This window comes from Sorex araneus, chromosome 2, assembly GCF_027595985.1.
Source record: "Sorex araneus isolate mSorAra2 chromosome 2, mSorAra2.pri, whole genome shotgun sequence".
Classification (NCBI taxonomy): Eukaryota; Metazoa; Chordata; class Mammalia; order Eulipotyphla; family Soricidae; genus Sorex; species Sorex araneus.
Window position 1 is genome coordinate 77,893,674 of NC_073303.1, and position 13,420 is coordinate 77,907,093.

Here is a 13,420-nt window from a genome sequence, read left to right on the forward strand (position 1 = left end):
CTGGAAGAATCCAGCGTCTCTGACGCAGCTTTGATGACGGGAACAGAGCCCTGGGCTGGGACTCAGTGGCCTGAATACTCATTTAGGCTCAGCTTCCCCTGTGTGCTCTTCGGTCCCTTCTTTGAAGATCAGCTTCTTTGTAAAAGGGACATGATTTTTTTTTTTTTAATCAGGACTGTGGTGAGGTTTACAAGAGGAACGCTGGTTGCCAAGCGAAACTTAGCCTTTTGATTCAGCTAACCTTCCTTTCTGCTTCTTTGCCTGGGTGATTGAACAAGCAAGTCATCTGGCTGCACACTGGTCTGGCTGCAGACTTCTGGACTCTAAATCACCCTGACCCACAACAGTTTCTGTTTACAAAGGCCCGTTCCATATTCTAATGTTTGTTGTGCTTACTTACCTGCAATGGGTTTTTTTTTTCAACTCTCGATCACATTTAAAGTTCCTAATATTTCTTTTCCTTTATTAGCTTGGTGTGCAATTACTTAGGACCTTTGCTCCCCAAAACTAAAGCTATGAAATAATCCACAATACATTACCAATTCTTGAAGAAAAGCAACCTAGCAAGAAGATAGAAGGGAAATATATATATATATATATGTATATATACATATACATATATATATATATCGTAACAGTAATTTATTTTAGTTTGTTTTGGGGTCATACAAATGGTCCTCAGGGCTTGCCCCGATGCTGTGTTGAAGATGACTCTCAGTGGTGCAGGGGATCAAACTGGTATTGGCCATGTGCAAGGAAAGCACCTTAACCCTTGTAATACTTCTCTACCTTTATGTATTTCTTCTAGGCTTGGGAACTAATCTTTTCATGATAGCCTGTTAATATGGGTGGTCTCCAGAACTCTGGGTTTGACCTTACATCATAATCTTTTTTTTTTTTTTTTAGTTATTTCCTTCTTCCTTTCCTTTTGTTGCTGTTGCAATAACGGGACTCACACACTTTAGTTGTGCTTGTGTACGTGCTCATCAGAGATTACACTCATTTTGTTGTGGTGTTTGTTCACACTCTATAGTACTTGCCAGGGGTTTCCTACTGACTGCAATGCTTGTGCTACATCATTTTTATATTTTAGTTACAGTGCTTCCTGGGGAAAGGGTCACACACTTTAGTCACTGTGCTTGTATCCTGGCAGTCACCTACGCTTGGATACAGTTGGATACCTGGGACCTCACCTGATGTATATAAATGGAATTTGGGATCAAACTCTTGCAAGGCAGGTGATTTTAGTCACTGAGCCATTCCCCAGGCCTCCACTTTGTTCAATCTTTTTTTTAAATTTTTTTATTTTATTGAATCACCATGTGGAAAGTTACAAAGTTTTTCAGGCTTATGTCTCAGTTATACAATGCTCGAACACCTGTCCCTTCACCAGTGCCCATATTCCACCACCAAAACCCCAGTATACCTCCCACCCCTCCACCCCCGCACCCTTGCCTGCGAAGCTGATAAATTTCACTTCATTTTCTCTTTACCTTGATTACATTCCATATTTCAATACAGAACTCACTATTGTTGTTGGAGCTTTCCCCCCAAAAAACAGCCCTGCTGACAAGGAAGCATTTGATAATTAGTTTTCCATTGCTGAGAATGAAGAGATATGAAGTCACGCAACTGCAATAGGTTTAGGATTTCTGTATTTTAGTATTTTAGTAATTAAGTCCAGGGAGATTTATGTTAGAAATTGCATCATTTCCCTTCCTGGGGAAGCATGGGGCTACGGCTTAGTTCACAGTCTAGAGACATTGCTGCAAGCAGTTGCTGGTACCAAAAGTAGTCTAGTTGGCCTCCGGATCGTGGTCGATCAACAGCAGAGTGGTCGCACAAATGTGTGGCCATCCAGGTCGCATCTCGGCGGAATGCATGCTGGTTTCGCCCCCAGTCCAAGACTGCCCATGCGTCCCGCTGTTTCAAGTTCATACCTCTATTTTTTTCCCCTTACCGCGCCACCAAGTTCGTACCTCTTTAATGGTCCTCATTATATGGCGGATGCCACACCGCTTTTCCCCAAAAGCGAAATAAAAGCGAGAAAGAAGGACCTTTCCCCTCCTTGGCCGGCGTGGGGCTATGTCTTAGTTAACAGTCTAGAGACATTGCTGCAAGCAGTTGCTGGTACCAGAAGTAGTCTAGCTGGCCTCTGGATCATGGTCGATCAGCAGCAAAGCGGCCGCATAAACGTGTGGCCACCTGGGTCGCATCTTGGCAGAGCGTGCGCCAGCATTGCCCCCGGCCCGAGACTCCACTTTATTCAATCTTGTTGGAACATAAGACATATCCCCAGGATTGGGTATTGGATTGTAAATGTCCACTTCTTCCCGAGCTTGACTACCCCACCAGCCCTTCACACACCTGGTGAAGGGCTGGATCTCAGAGAGATCTGAGCTGTCCCCTCACAGTCCTGGCTTCCTGTTCCTGTGCAGTCTTCCTGCTCCTCACATGACCCTTTGCAGATGGCCTCCTGCCACTTCTCTGACTCTAGCTTTGCTCCCTTTACACTCTGTTCCGTATCACTGCCCAAATTGTCTTTGTTGGTCATGGAGAGAATCATTCTAAGTGAAGTGAGTCAGAATGAGAGGGACAGACATAGAATGACCGCACTCATTTGTGGAATATAAAATAGCATCATAAGAGATTAACATCTAAGGACTGTAGAGACTAGGGTCAGGAGGATTGATCCGTGTTTTGGAAGTCTGCTTCATATCTTGGGGGAGAAGGCAGCTGGGATAGAGAAGAGACCACCAAGTCAATGATATTTGGAGGGATTGTTCGGGATGGGAGATGTGTGCTGAAATAGGTACATGTGATAGGCTTTCAGTATCTGTATTGCAAACCATAATGCCCAAAAGTAGAGAGTATGGGGGAAATTGTCAGCCATAGAGGTGGGGGGGAGGGATGGGATGGAGGGGTGGGACAAAAAGTGCACTGGTGGAGGGATGGGTGTTCTCTCATTGTATGATGGAAACTTAAACATGAAATCTTTGTGAATAACTCACTGTGATTAAAAACAAACAAACAAAAAACCAACATCTTCGTAACATACTCTGCTCTGAATCCTTGGTGGTCCCTCATTTCCCTGAGATCCTTTTTATGATCTTCCCTGTTCCTACTCTTCCTTCTCTCTCTCTCTCTCTCTCTCTCTCTCTCTCTCTCTCTCTCTCACACACACACACACACACACACACACACACACACACAAATTCCCCAAATATCTTGAACTCCCAGTGGTTTGTGTTGCTCTGAATCCTCAGCTTTGTTCTCTTTTGCTACTTGCCTCTGCTTTCCTTTCTGTGATCATCTTGCTGGGTGGTCTATTGGGCAGATTCTGTGCCATCCTTCAGATTCCAAAGTGTCTCATCTGTTGAGTGCCAGTTCAAAGACTGTCTGCTATTTGTGCGAAAGTTCACCCTGATTTTTCCCAGGGAAGATTCAATTGCTTCTTCTCATGTTTTCTTCCTGCTCTCTGAACAATTATTTTAGTGTCCTCTATTTCAATAAAGTTCTTTTTAAATGTATTAGCATTTTTTTTTCACTTTTTGGGTCATACCTGGCAATTCTCAGAGGATGTTCCTAGCTCTGTATTCATGCATTACTCCTGCCAGTGCTGAGGGACCATCTGGGATGCTAAGGATCAAACCCTGGTTTGCTGCATTCAAAACAAATGCCCTACCCACTGCACTATCGCCCTGCCCCTTACTGTTTTTTTTTTTTTGATACTGCAATATTCTTAGGGCAGGTACTCTTGACTAGCTTTTAATTTTTTTTTTGTCCCTATCAGGGACAACTTTGTAACTGTGATTCAATTTAAATTCAATTAAAAAAATAATTAATTTTTTCATTTTTAAACTTTTATGCTGTGCCATATTAAACAAAATTTAGAGATAGCATGGTCACAAAGTAGGCATTTGTGGAACTATTACCTGAGTCATGGACTGGGCACTCCAAGAGCCCCTATAACTTCTCCTAGCCCCACCCGTCCCTCTCACACATGGCTTTTAGCTCACAGACTTCCTGTTTTCTTCCTAGTTCTATTACCTGTGTCTTCCTCCTAAACAATGTTTGGGTTCATCTGTTCTTGAGCTTTTCACAAATGCAGCCATATTGGCCGTTCTTTGAAATTAGTTTTTGATTAATTTTATTTTTAAATTAATTTTTAATTGACTCAGTACTCTTGTGACCTCCAAGTGCTACTCAGAAGGTTCATGGCCCCACCTACAATTCTTGGTCAACAGGAAAGGCTGGAGACTCAGTGCAGTGGCTCCAGGATGTGATGCTGATGTTGTTCTAGAGATACCCAGGCCATCCTGAGGTGCTGGGACCTCCAGGGGTGCCCCCAGCAATGATCAGTAGTGCCAAGAATTGCACCTTCAGGAATGTCGACTGGTCAAGCTTATTTTGGAAAACAATATGGGCCTTCCTTAAAAAACTAGAAATTGAACTTCCATATGACCTTGTCATGCCACTTCTAGGAATATGTTCTGAGGTGTAAAAAAAAACAGTAGAAACGACATCTGTACCTATATGTTCATTGCCACACTGTTCACGGTATCCAGAATCTGGAAACAATCTGCGTGCCCCTGAACAGACAACTGGTTAAAGAAACTTTGGTACATCTACACAATGGAATACTATGCAGCTGTTAGGAAAGATGAAGTCATGAAATTTGCTTATAAGTGGAAGGTCATGGAGACTATCATACTAAGTGAAATGAGTCAGAAAGAGAAGGACAGATATAGAATGACTGCACTCATTTGTGGAATATAAAATAACAGGAGACTGACACCCAAGAACAGTAGAGACAAGTGCCAGGAAGATTGCTACATATTTGGAAGCCTGCCTCATGAGCTGGGGGAGAAGGCAGCTGAGATAGAGAAGGCATCACTAAGTCAATGATGGTTGGAGTCATTGTTTGGGATGGGAGATGTGTGCTGAAAGTAGGTAAAGGACAAAAATGTGATAGCTTCTCAGTATCTGTGTTGCAAACCATAATGCCCCAAAGTAGAGAGAGAGTATGGGGGAAATTGTCTGCCATAAAAGCAGGTGGTGGGTTGGGATGGGGGAGGGATACTGGGGACATTGGTGGTAGAAAATGTGCACTGGTGGAGGGATGAGTGTTCAATCATTATATGACTGAAACTCAAACATGAAAGCTTTGTAACTGTAGCTCACGGTGATTCAATTAAAAAAAATTGTACCCGAGTCAGGAGCATGCTAAGTATACTCCCTACTTAGCAGGTGCAGATAGTACAACTGTACTATCTCCTGAGCCCACTGTTGTACTTTTTAGATACAACACCATTTGATTTATCTGAATGGCATTATGTAATTATGTTTCTTACTTTTCATTACTGTATGGATTTCCATTATATGAATATAGTACACATAACATATCTGTTAAAGAACTAATCTTTTATTTCCAGTTGAGGGCTTTTCTGGTGTTTCAGATAACTGTGATCCTCACAGTTACCAACTTCTTTCTGCTGTCTAGATTGCGAAGTACCATTGTCTGTCACTGAAGGTGTGTATGTCTCTTTAACTACCAGATACTGCCAGGCTGCAGCACCCACCCATGTACAGAGCTTGCCCTCCGTGCTCTGATTTTGCCAACATGTGGTACTGTCAGACTTTTCTGTACATGTAGCTGGCATGAAATAGCATTTCACTGTGATTTCATTTCTACTTCTCTTTTAGGAACTCTTTTAGGAATCAAACTATACACTTTTCATGTTTATGGGTTAACTGGATTTTCTTAAATCCTTTTTTTTTTTCTTTTTGGGTCACACCGGCAATGTACAGGGGTTACTCTTGGCTCATGCACTCAGAAATTACTCCCAGCGGTGCTTGGGGCACCATCTGGCATGCTAGGAATCGAATCCGGGTCGGCCGCATGCAGAGCAAATGCCCTACCCACTGTGCAATTGCTCCAGCCCCTTAAGCCCTTTTAAGGTTTTACTCACTGTACTAATGAGTTGCTTGCCTTTATTTGTTAAAAGATGCTTTCCTTTATGTTTTGAATATGAGTCCTTTTTTTATCGTATTGAAATATTAATGATACCATAAAATCACACATTGAAGATTTGTTGGTTAGTCTTTTTAAGTACTTTACCTGAGAAGTAATAGAAATGAGAAATGAGAAAGAAAATAGCAGTTTCCCTTACTTCCCCTTCCTCCTGTCCTTCTCTCCTCTGCAGGTGTGATCATTGTCCCCAGTGCTGGTGTTGGAATTGTCCTAGGAGGCTACATAATAAAAAAACTGAAACTTGGTGCCAGAGAATCTGCAAAACTAGCCATGATCTGCAGCGGTGTGTCCTTACTGTGCTTCTCCACCCTGTTCATTGTTGGATGTGAAAGTATTAATCTGGGAGGCATCAACATCCCTTACACGACAGGGTAAGTAACTTGGATCCATCGAACTTCAGTGCAGAACACAGGGACATTTCTATCCTTGAGACAACAGTTGCCCTCTTGCGCACAGTGTCTTTACTGTATCCAGGGAGCAGGGCAGAGGACCTGCCACCCTCTCCGCCTTGTCTCTTTCCTTTCAGGCTCTCACAGAGAGTCTTCCACAGCGTGTTTCGGGGCTAGGGCTAGGGTAGGAAGCTCCCACGCTTAGGAGACCTGGGAATGCCTTTCAGAGATTCTTGTCCAAATTGTCCCCGAGTTCTATATGCAGTTCTATGTGGGGGCCCGAGGATGCAGCATTGCTTGGCCCTGCAGGGCCTGGGATTAGCTGGGCCTCTCGTGATACCCCCAGGGACGCTGGGGAGACTGTGCGATGTTGGGAGCAAACTGGGGCACTTGCATTGCATGCGAATCAAACCTGTGTTTGATTTGTGGCATCACAGCTGACTTCCAGGAGTGATCCCTAAGCACAGAGTCAGGACTAAGCCCTGAGCACTCTCAGGTATGGTCCTTAAACCCAACTTAAAATAAAAGTCCCCACATAAACCCGAAAACCTACTGAAGTAATTATTCTGTGTCTGAGGGCAGGACTTGTCATTTGGGAGCCTCACTAAAGGATAATGGGGTGTTTTCTTTTGTGGGGTGCTCAGTGTCACAACTACATCTTACCTGTGAGGTGTTTTTTGATATGCAAGAGAAGAATGTTCTGTTGTCTGGGACTGTGTTGATTGGGTCCTGGATTCTGAGTGTAGCCACCAGCATCCCAACTTGACCGTGGAAGAGGAAGCATGGCGGAAAGAACCTGCTCTTACTCTTAATTTTGCGATTTTTACCTAAGCCATCTGACATCATCCCAGCTTCATTATAGCAAAAGTCCCTTTCATGTGTGATGCTTTTAAGTTCAGAGCGTGGCTTATTGTTTCCCAGAAAGTAGACTGGGAGAAGGAGTGATCACTTACTAAGTAGGGCAGGGATAAGCATCTGCTTATATTCTATCAATTTGGTTCACATAGTTTCTGCATTGTTTGTCCTTGAGCTCTAAAGGTCTGTTTCTTCTATTAATGACCTCCATTATGTATATGCATATGTATGTATGTATGTGTATGTATGTTATCTATCTATCTATCTATCTATCTATCTATCTATCTATCTATCTATCTATCTATCTATCTATATTTCTCAATCCCCTCACCTGCCATATCTCTGTTTTATTGCCAAGGACTGGTTTTATTTATTTAATAAATAAATAAAAATTTGGCATTATTTATAATCTGAGATTTCTTTTCAGAGATCTCAATTGTATCCACTACCTTTGTATTTAATTTTTAAGTCCTCTTTTTTTTGCCACACCTGGCAGTGCTCAGGATTTACTCCTGGCTCTGTGTTCAAGGATCACTCCTGGCAGGGCTCGGGGGACTGCATGGGGTGCCTGGAATTGAACCTGAATCAGCCACTCGCAAGGCAAGTGCCCTACCCACTGCATTATCACTCCACACCTTGCTAAGTCCTCATTCTGTGAGAAAAATTCTCAGATAACTTCTATGGAAAAGTACAAAAGAAAAGATAATTGGTGAACCTAATGTAAGTATACTAAGTGTCTTCATTCTTCTCACAATTAAACAATTAAATGTTAGTTTGAGTACATACAGTATTATTGGTTAAAAAATTTGTATTTCTGGGCTAGGGAAATAGCTGAAGGGCTGGAGTGTATACTTGGTAGGCAGGAGGCCTGAGTTCAATTCCTGGCACTGCATGGCCCTCTCAGCACCTGTAGGAAAACCCCCTGGACACTGAACTGAGTATATTCCTGAATACCACCAAGTATGGCTCAAAAACAGCAAAACTAAGACCAGAGCAATAGTTCAGCCACTAGAGCATTGCCTTCCATGTAGCAGGACCCGGATTCACTCCCTGAGCACCCGTATGGTCCGATGAGACTGCCAGAATTGATTCCTGAGTATAGAGCCAGGAGTAAGCCTGGTACTGCTGGGTGTGGTCCAGAATAAAAAAACATCAAAATAAAATTTTCTGTGAACTTTGAAACTGTTACTGTGTTTTTCATTGAGCACTTAATAATGCTGATAAAAACTTAATTCCAGTCTTGTAACTCATTTCTTTATGAGTAGTAAAGCATCATTTGAAATTTATTTTGTTCTTGAAATTTAAAAAATTTCAGAAAGTTGTTCACAGTAATGGATTGCATTCAATATTTCAACACCAGTTCCACCACCATTACACCTTCCCACCACCATTATTTCCTGCCACTGCTCAAACCTGCCAAACAGGCAGATGCTAGGTAATTCATTTTGTATTGCTTGTTATGAATAGCATAAGATGTCATGTGGCTGCTCTTGTGGCTGCACACTCCTAGAATTCTAAAATTTTAGACAATTAGGGTCTGGAGAAATCTCTGCAGTGAGCGATTCCGAGATTCTTTTGTGTGTCTTTGGATCATGGCCATTAAGGAGCTTAAATAGCAACCGGAAGCAGTTTGTGGGCATGACCTCCAGGATCCTATGGGATGGCAAGATGAGAAGGACTTGCTCATCCCTTATCCCTTGAGGCCTGGAGTTTGCCATTATTGAACCCGCATACCTGGCTTCTCATTGGGTTCTGGAAGTTGGTGGCTGTTGGGGTTTTTAGGGGGCAGATGGAGGGAAGATGCATGCTCCCATCTGAGGTACTCTGGTGAAATCCATCTGGCGCAAGGTTCAGAGGCATCTCTGCAGCAAGCTGCTCAGTTCTGAGATTCTTTTGTGTGTCTCTACTTGAAATTCTTAAGATATTTTTGCTTCAAAGTTTTCTGAAATCTCTTTTGTCTTGGCTGGGCCCTTTCAGTATCAGCCCGAAGAAACTTTTTCTCTCTTCCCTATTTAAGGGAACCCACAGAACCTTTAGTCTTTATTACATTGTTCCTCATTAATTTCCTTAAAACACACTATCTGAAATATTGTTTTGCTCCTATTTCCAAAACATAAGCTCCTAAAAACAGTTAATATGTTGTCAGCAGGCCGTAGAGATAATACAAGGGTCAAGGTACTTGCCTTGCATGCAGTTTGATCCCTGGCACTGCATGATTTCTTAAGCATCACTGGAAATTACCCCTGAGCACAGAGCCAGGAGTAGCCCTTGATCACTGCCTGATGTAATCCACAAACTGAAAAAATACACATATATACACACTCACATATATACGTATGTGAGTGTATACATACATATATACATATATATGCACATAAAATGTCTCCACATGTTATGTCACAGCCAACAAAAATAACTCATGATATTTGTTGCATAAATAAATTAATGGGCAGATGAATGGTTTGGCCTAAGACTTTGTTCATTCACTTACTAGACACCCTGAAAACTCTGCATCTAGCAGATGTTTAAACCTTTTTTTTTTAAACTTCGGGAGTTTTGTTCTGCTGAAGTTTTATTCATTTTCTTCTTCATTTCCTCCCATCTTTCCCCAAATTCCTGCTAATCAGAATTGGAATCTATGTACTTACTGATTGCCTAGATATTTTGTTTATTCTTTCATATCTTTGAAGTGAGATAAAATATCCAAGCCTTTTCTTTTTTATGTAAATTTTTTATCATGATCATACTCTTTTCATTGTAGCATTCTGTTTACTTTTCATAACAATCTGATGTTGTCTTAAGAAATATTCATGGGATTTTCTGTGCAGATACTGTGATTTTTCCTTACGTTTATTTCTATGATTTCTATTTTATAGTTTGATTTTAGGGGGTCATTTTTCCTCTTTGTTAATTCTGACCTTTTCAAATTTATAACTATTAGTCTCACATCTCTCTGATTGTATATTGCTTTCATCCCTCCCATGTTTCTCTTCACCCTACAAATATGGCAAAGTTAAATATTGAGCTGTCAATATATAGAATAGAAATTTAGGTTTTTTTTCTTCCATTTGCTTTAGAGAATGAGAGCTGATAAGTTCCTGGGCTCTGCATTAGGGATGGAGGAGGAAGGCTAGATGAGGAGGGTCTACTCATGCAGTTTTCGCCCCGTGAGCTCTCTAATGAATCGAGCATTTGCAGCTGTGCATCATTTCCGTCTGTTGTGTTGACTGTTTGAACTCAGAGCTTCGTAGAGGTTCTGTGGAGTAGGCTTGCCTTGCTGCTTCTTCCCCACATGGCAGCTGTTCATTTTGCATCACTCTAAGCCTACCATTTATCTTTTTCACGATGCTTGATGCCATTTTTAAAATTTATCTGTATAAGCTTTCTTCCTTTTAATCATACTTCCGGTGGGTACATACAGCAGTAGTTGGGGGACCATATGTGGTCATGGAAATTGAACCAGTGTCCCAGCCATATGCTGGGCAAGTGCTTTAACCTTTGTACTATCTCTTTGGGTCAAATCATACTTCTATTTATTTTTTCTTTAGCCACCCCCAACCCCTATCTTGCCCTTCCAACTCTCTTTTATTTTAAGTGAATTCTCTAAAGACATAGAACGCAGACAGAATGTCTTACCTGCTTTTGATTGCAAGTCCACTTAAGAGTTTTAAAGTCCATGCTTAACACTTGAATAGACTAAATGTGGACTTCCCTGCACCACTGGGAAAAATTATGTAATTGTGCTGGTTGGCTTCATTACAAATTTATGATTTCCAATCTTAGCCAGCCCTCATCTTTGCTGAGCACCCCATTTACTGGCCCTTGTAAGCTTCTTTTCTATGCCCATGCTGGTTGTCTCATAAAAAATATTTTCTTTAAGGTTGGATTTTGATCATATTCACTTCTTTTTTTCTTAGTGAGCAGCCTAATATATTTTGCATTAACATAAAAATTGAGGGCTCAAGAATGAGCTATTCACACATCTCTCCCTTCTCTTTATCTTCTTTGTCTGTGTTAATTTTATTTTCTCTTTTGCCAGTTTTATTGAGAAATAATTGGTGGAGATTCACTATGTAAGTTTAAGGCATACAAACATGATGAGCTTATTTTGACAAATGATGACCATTGTAATTTCAGTGGATAGTATTATTTTTCCAAGGCAAGTGTGTGACTCAGCAAAAAACTTTGACCCAAACTATTGAATCTTGGTTTCTCACAGGTAAAATTAGTGGCAGTGTCAATCACTCATGGTTGCAGGCATAATTATAGTAAAACATGTTTTGTTGAAAAAAGTCAGAATATTGCAGGGCTGGAGTGATAGCACAGCGGTAGGGCATTTGCCTTGCACCAGTCCAACCTGGGTTTGATTTCCCCGCCCCTCTCGGAGAGCCTGGCAAGCTACTCATGGCATATTCAATATGCCAAAAACAGTAACAACAAGTCTCACAGTGGAGACGTTACTGGTGCCCACTTGAGCAAATCGATGAGCAACGGGATGACAGTGACAGTGATTCTGCAATGGTATGTGAATGCAGTGATTCTGCAGTGGTAGAAAAAAAATTAAGTTGATATCTCCTTCCCCCATCTTAACTGCTAGTGTGAAGCAGTTAAGATATTTTAGAGGAATTGTTTATAGTCTTCATTTCGAGGACTATAAATCTGGTACTTCCCAGTGTGGAGTCTAACACTTAGTATGTGCTAAAAAAAATGAACTTTTGTCTCTTTTCCCTTCCTCTTTAGATCATACAAAAATGTCCTCTTTCTGCTTTAAAATATGAAAAATGGTGCATCTACTTCTGACAGGAAATCTCTCATATAGGCCCCAGCACTAGTGAGAACTTGATGTAAACATCGTCGTAATGATCCAGATCCATGATTCATGGTGAATTTTTAATTGAATTGTATTCAACAAAGAAAAACTTGGTTTGGAAAGTGGGAGCTGCTGTAAGGATTCCCTCATTCTAGTATCAACAACATGACTTAAGCTAAAACTTTCAATTAGCAAAAGTAAACCTCAATTTCCACCGAGACTTTTTCTGGGTTCCCAAATGTTTCTAGGAAGAGAGCATGAACTTGAACTGGCATGAAGACTTTGGAATGGTGCTGTCACCATCATGCCACTGTTGGCAAAGCCTTTATAGTTTTGAAGAGTAGTGGGGTTCTTTTGCTGTGTGTAGGGGCTATATTTCAGCTTCTCTTTACAGCTTTAGCTACTTCCTTTTTGTTGAGTGCACATCCTGCTCAGCACATGTGGCTAGAAAAATTCTTTCTTCTGTGTGATTTTGGGAAAAGTTATTTTGGGAAAACATAGGTGTTTTTTTTTTCTCTCTGTTAAAGTGAACAAAGTAAAAGTTAAAGACAGTGGCAGTGAAGAGCCTTTGCTAGGTTGCTGCTTGGCTCAGGTGGGGATATTTGTCCATATGCATAGATTTTATTAAAATCTTTCCCCTTTTAGTTATTAAAATTTTATTTGAATTTAAATAGTAGGGTTACAGTAGTGTTTAAAAGTTTCTTGTATTGGGGCTGGAGCGGTAGCACAGCAGGTAGGGTGTTTGCCTTGCGTGCGACTGACCCTGGTTCAATACCCAGCATCCCATATGGTCCCCTGAGCACCGCCAGGGGTAATTCCTGAGTGCAGAGCCAGGAGTGACCCTTGTGCATCGCCGGGTATGACCCAAAAAGCAAAAAAAAAAGGTTTCTTGTATTGATGTACAAAGTTACTGCATATTCCCACCACCAAAATGCCTCCCCACCCCTAAATTAACTCTGGTCCAAGGTTTCCATGCTGCCCCATTATTTATTATTTGGCAGTTTGGGTTTTAGTGCATGTGATTTCTCCTTTAGCATTGCTCATGTGCTGGAGGCCATATATGTAGCTTTTCTACCTAATGATTATTACACCATGTGTGTCTGTGTCTGTGTCTGTGTGTCTGTGTCTGTGTGTCTGTGTCTGTGTCTCTGTGTTTGCCATACTTGACAGTGTTTGGGGCCTACTCCTGCCTCCGTGCTCATCAGTGACTCCTGGCAGGGCCCTGGAACCCACATGGGTTGCTGAGAAGTGAATCTGGGTCAGTCAGGTGCAAGGCTAGTGCCCGCTCCCCTGTACTCTCACTCTGGCCATGGTTGTGTTTATTGTTATCCA

The 13,420-nt window shown here is 41.5% G+C and overlaps 1 protein-coding gene across 2 annotated transcripts in view; it reads left to right on the top strand.

The window, feature by feature from the left end:
• The window catches only part of SLCO5A1 (solute carrier organic anion transporter family member 5A1), a 161,341-nt gene that overhangs the window by 116,532 nt on the left and 31,389 nt on the right, over positions 1–13,420 (top strand). For both annotated transcript variants that reach the window (XM_004602403.2, XM_004602404.2), the window contains one exon: positions 6,207–6,405. In XM_004602403.2, coding sequence (XP_004602460.2) covers positions 6,207–6,405 — 199 coding nt within the window. The remainder of the gene's footprint in view (positions 1–6,206; positions 6,406–13,420) is intronic.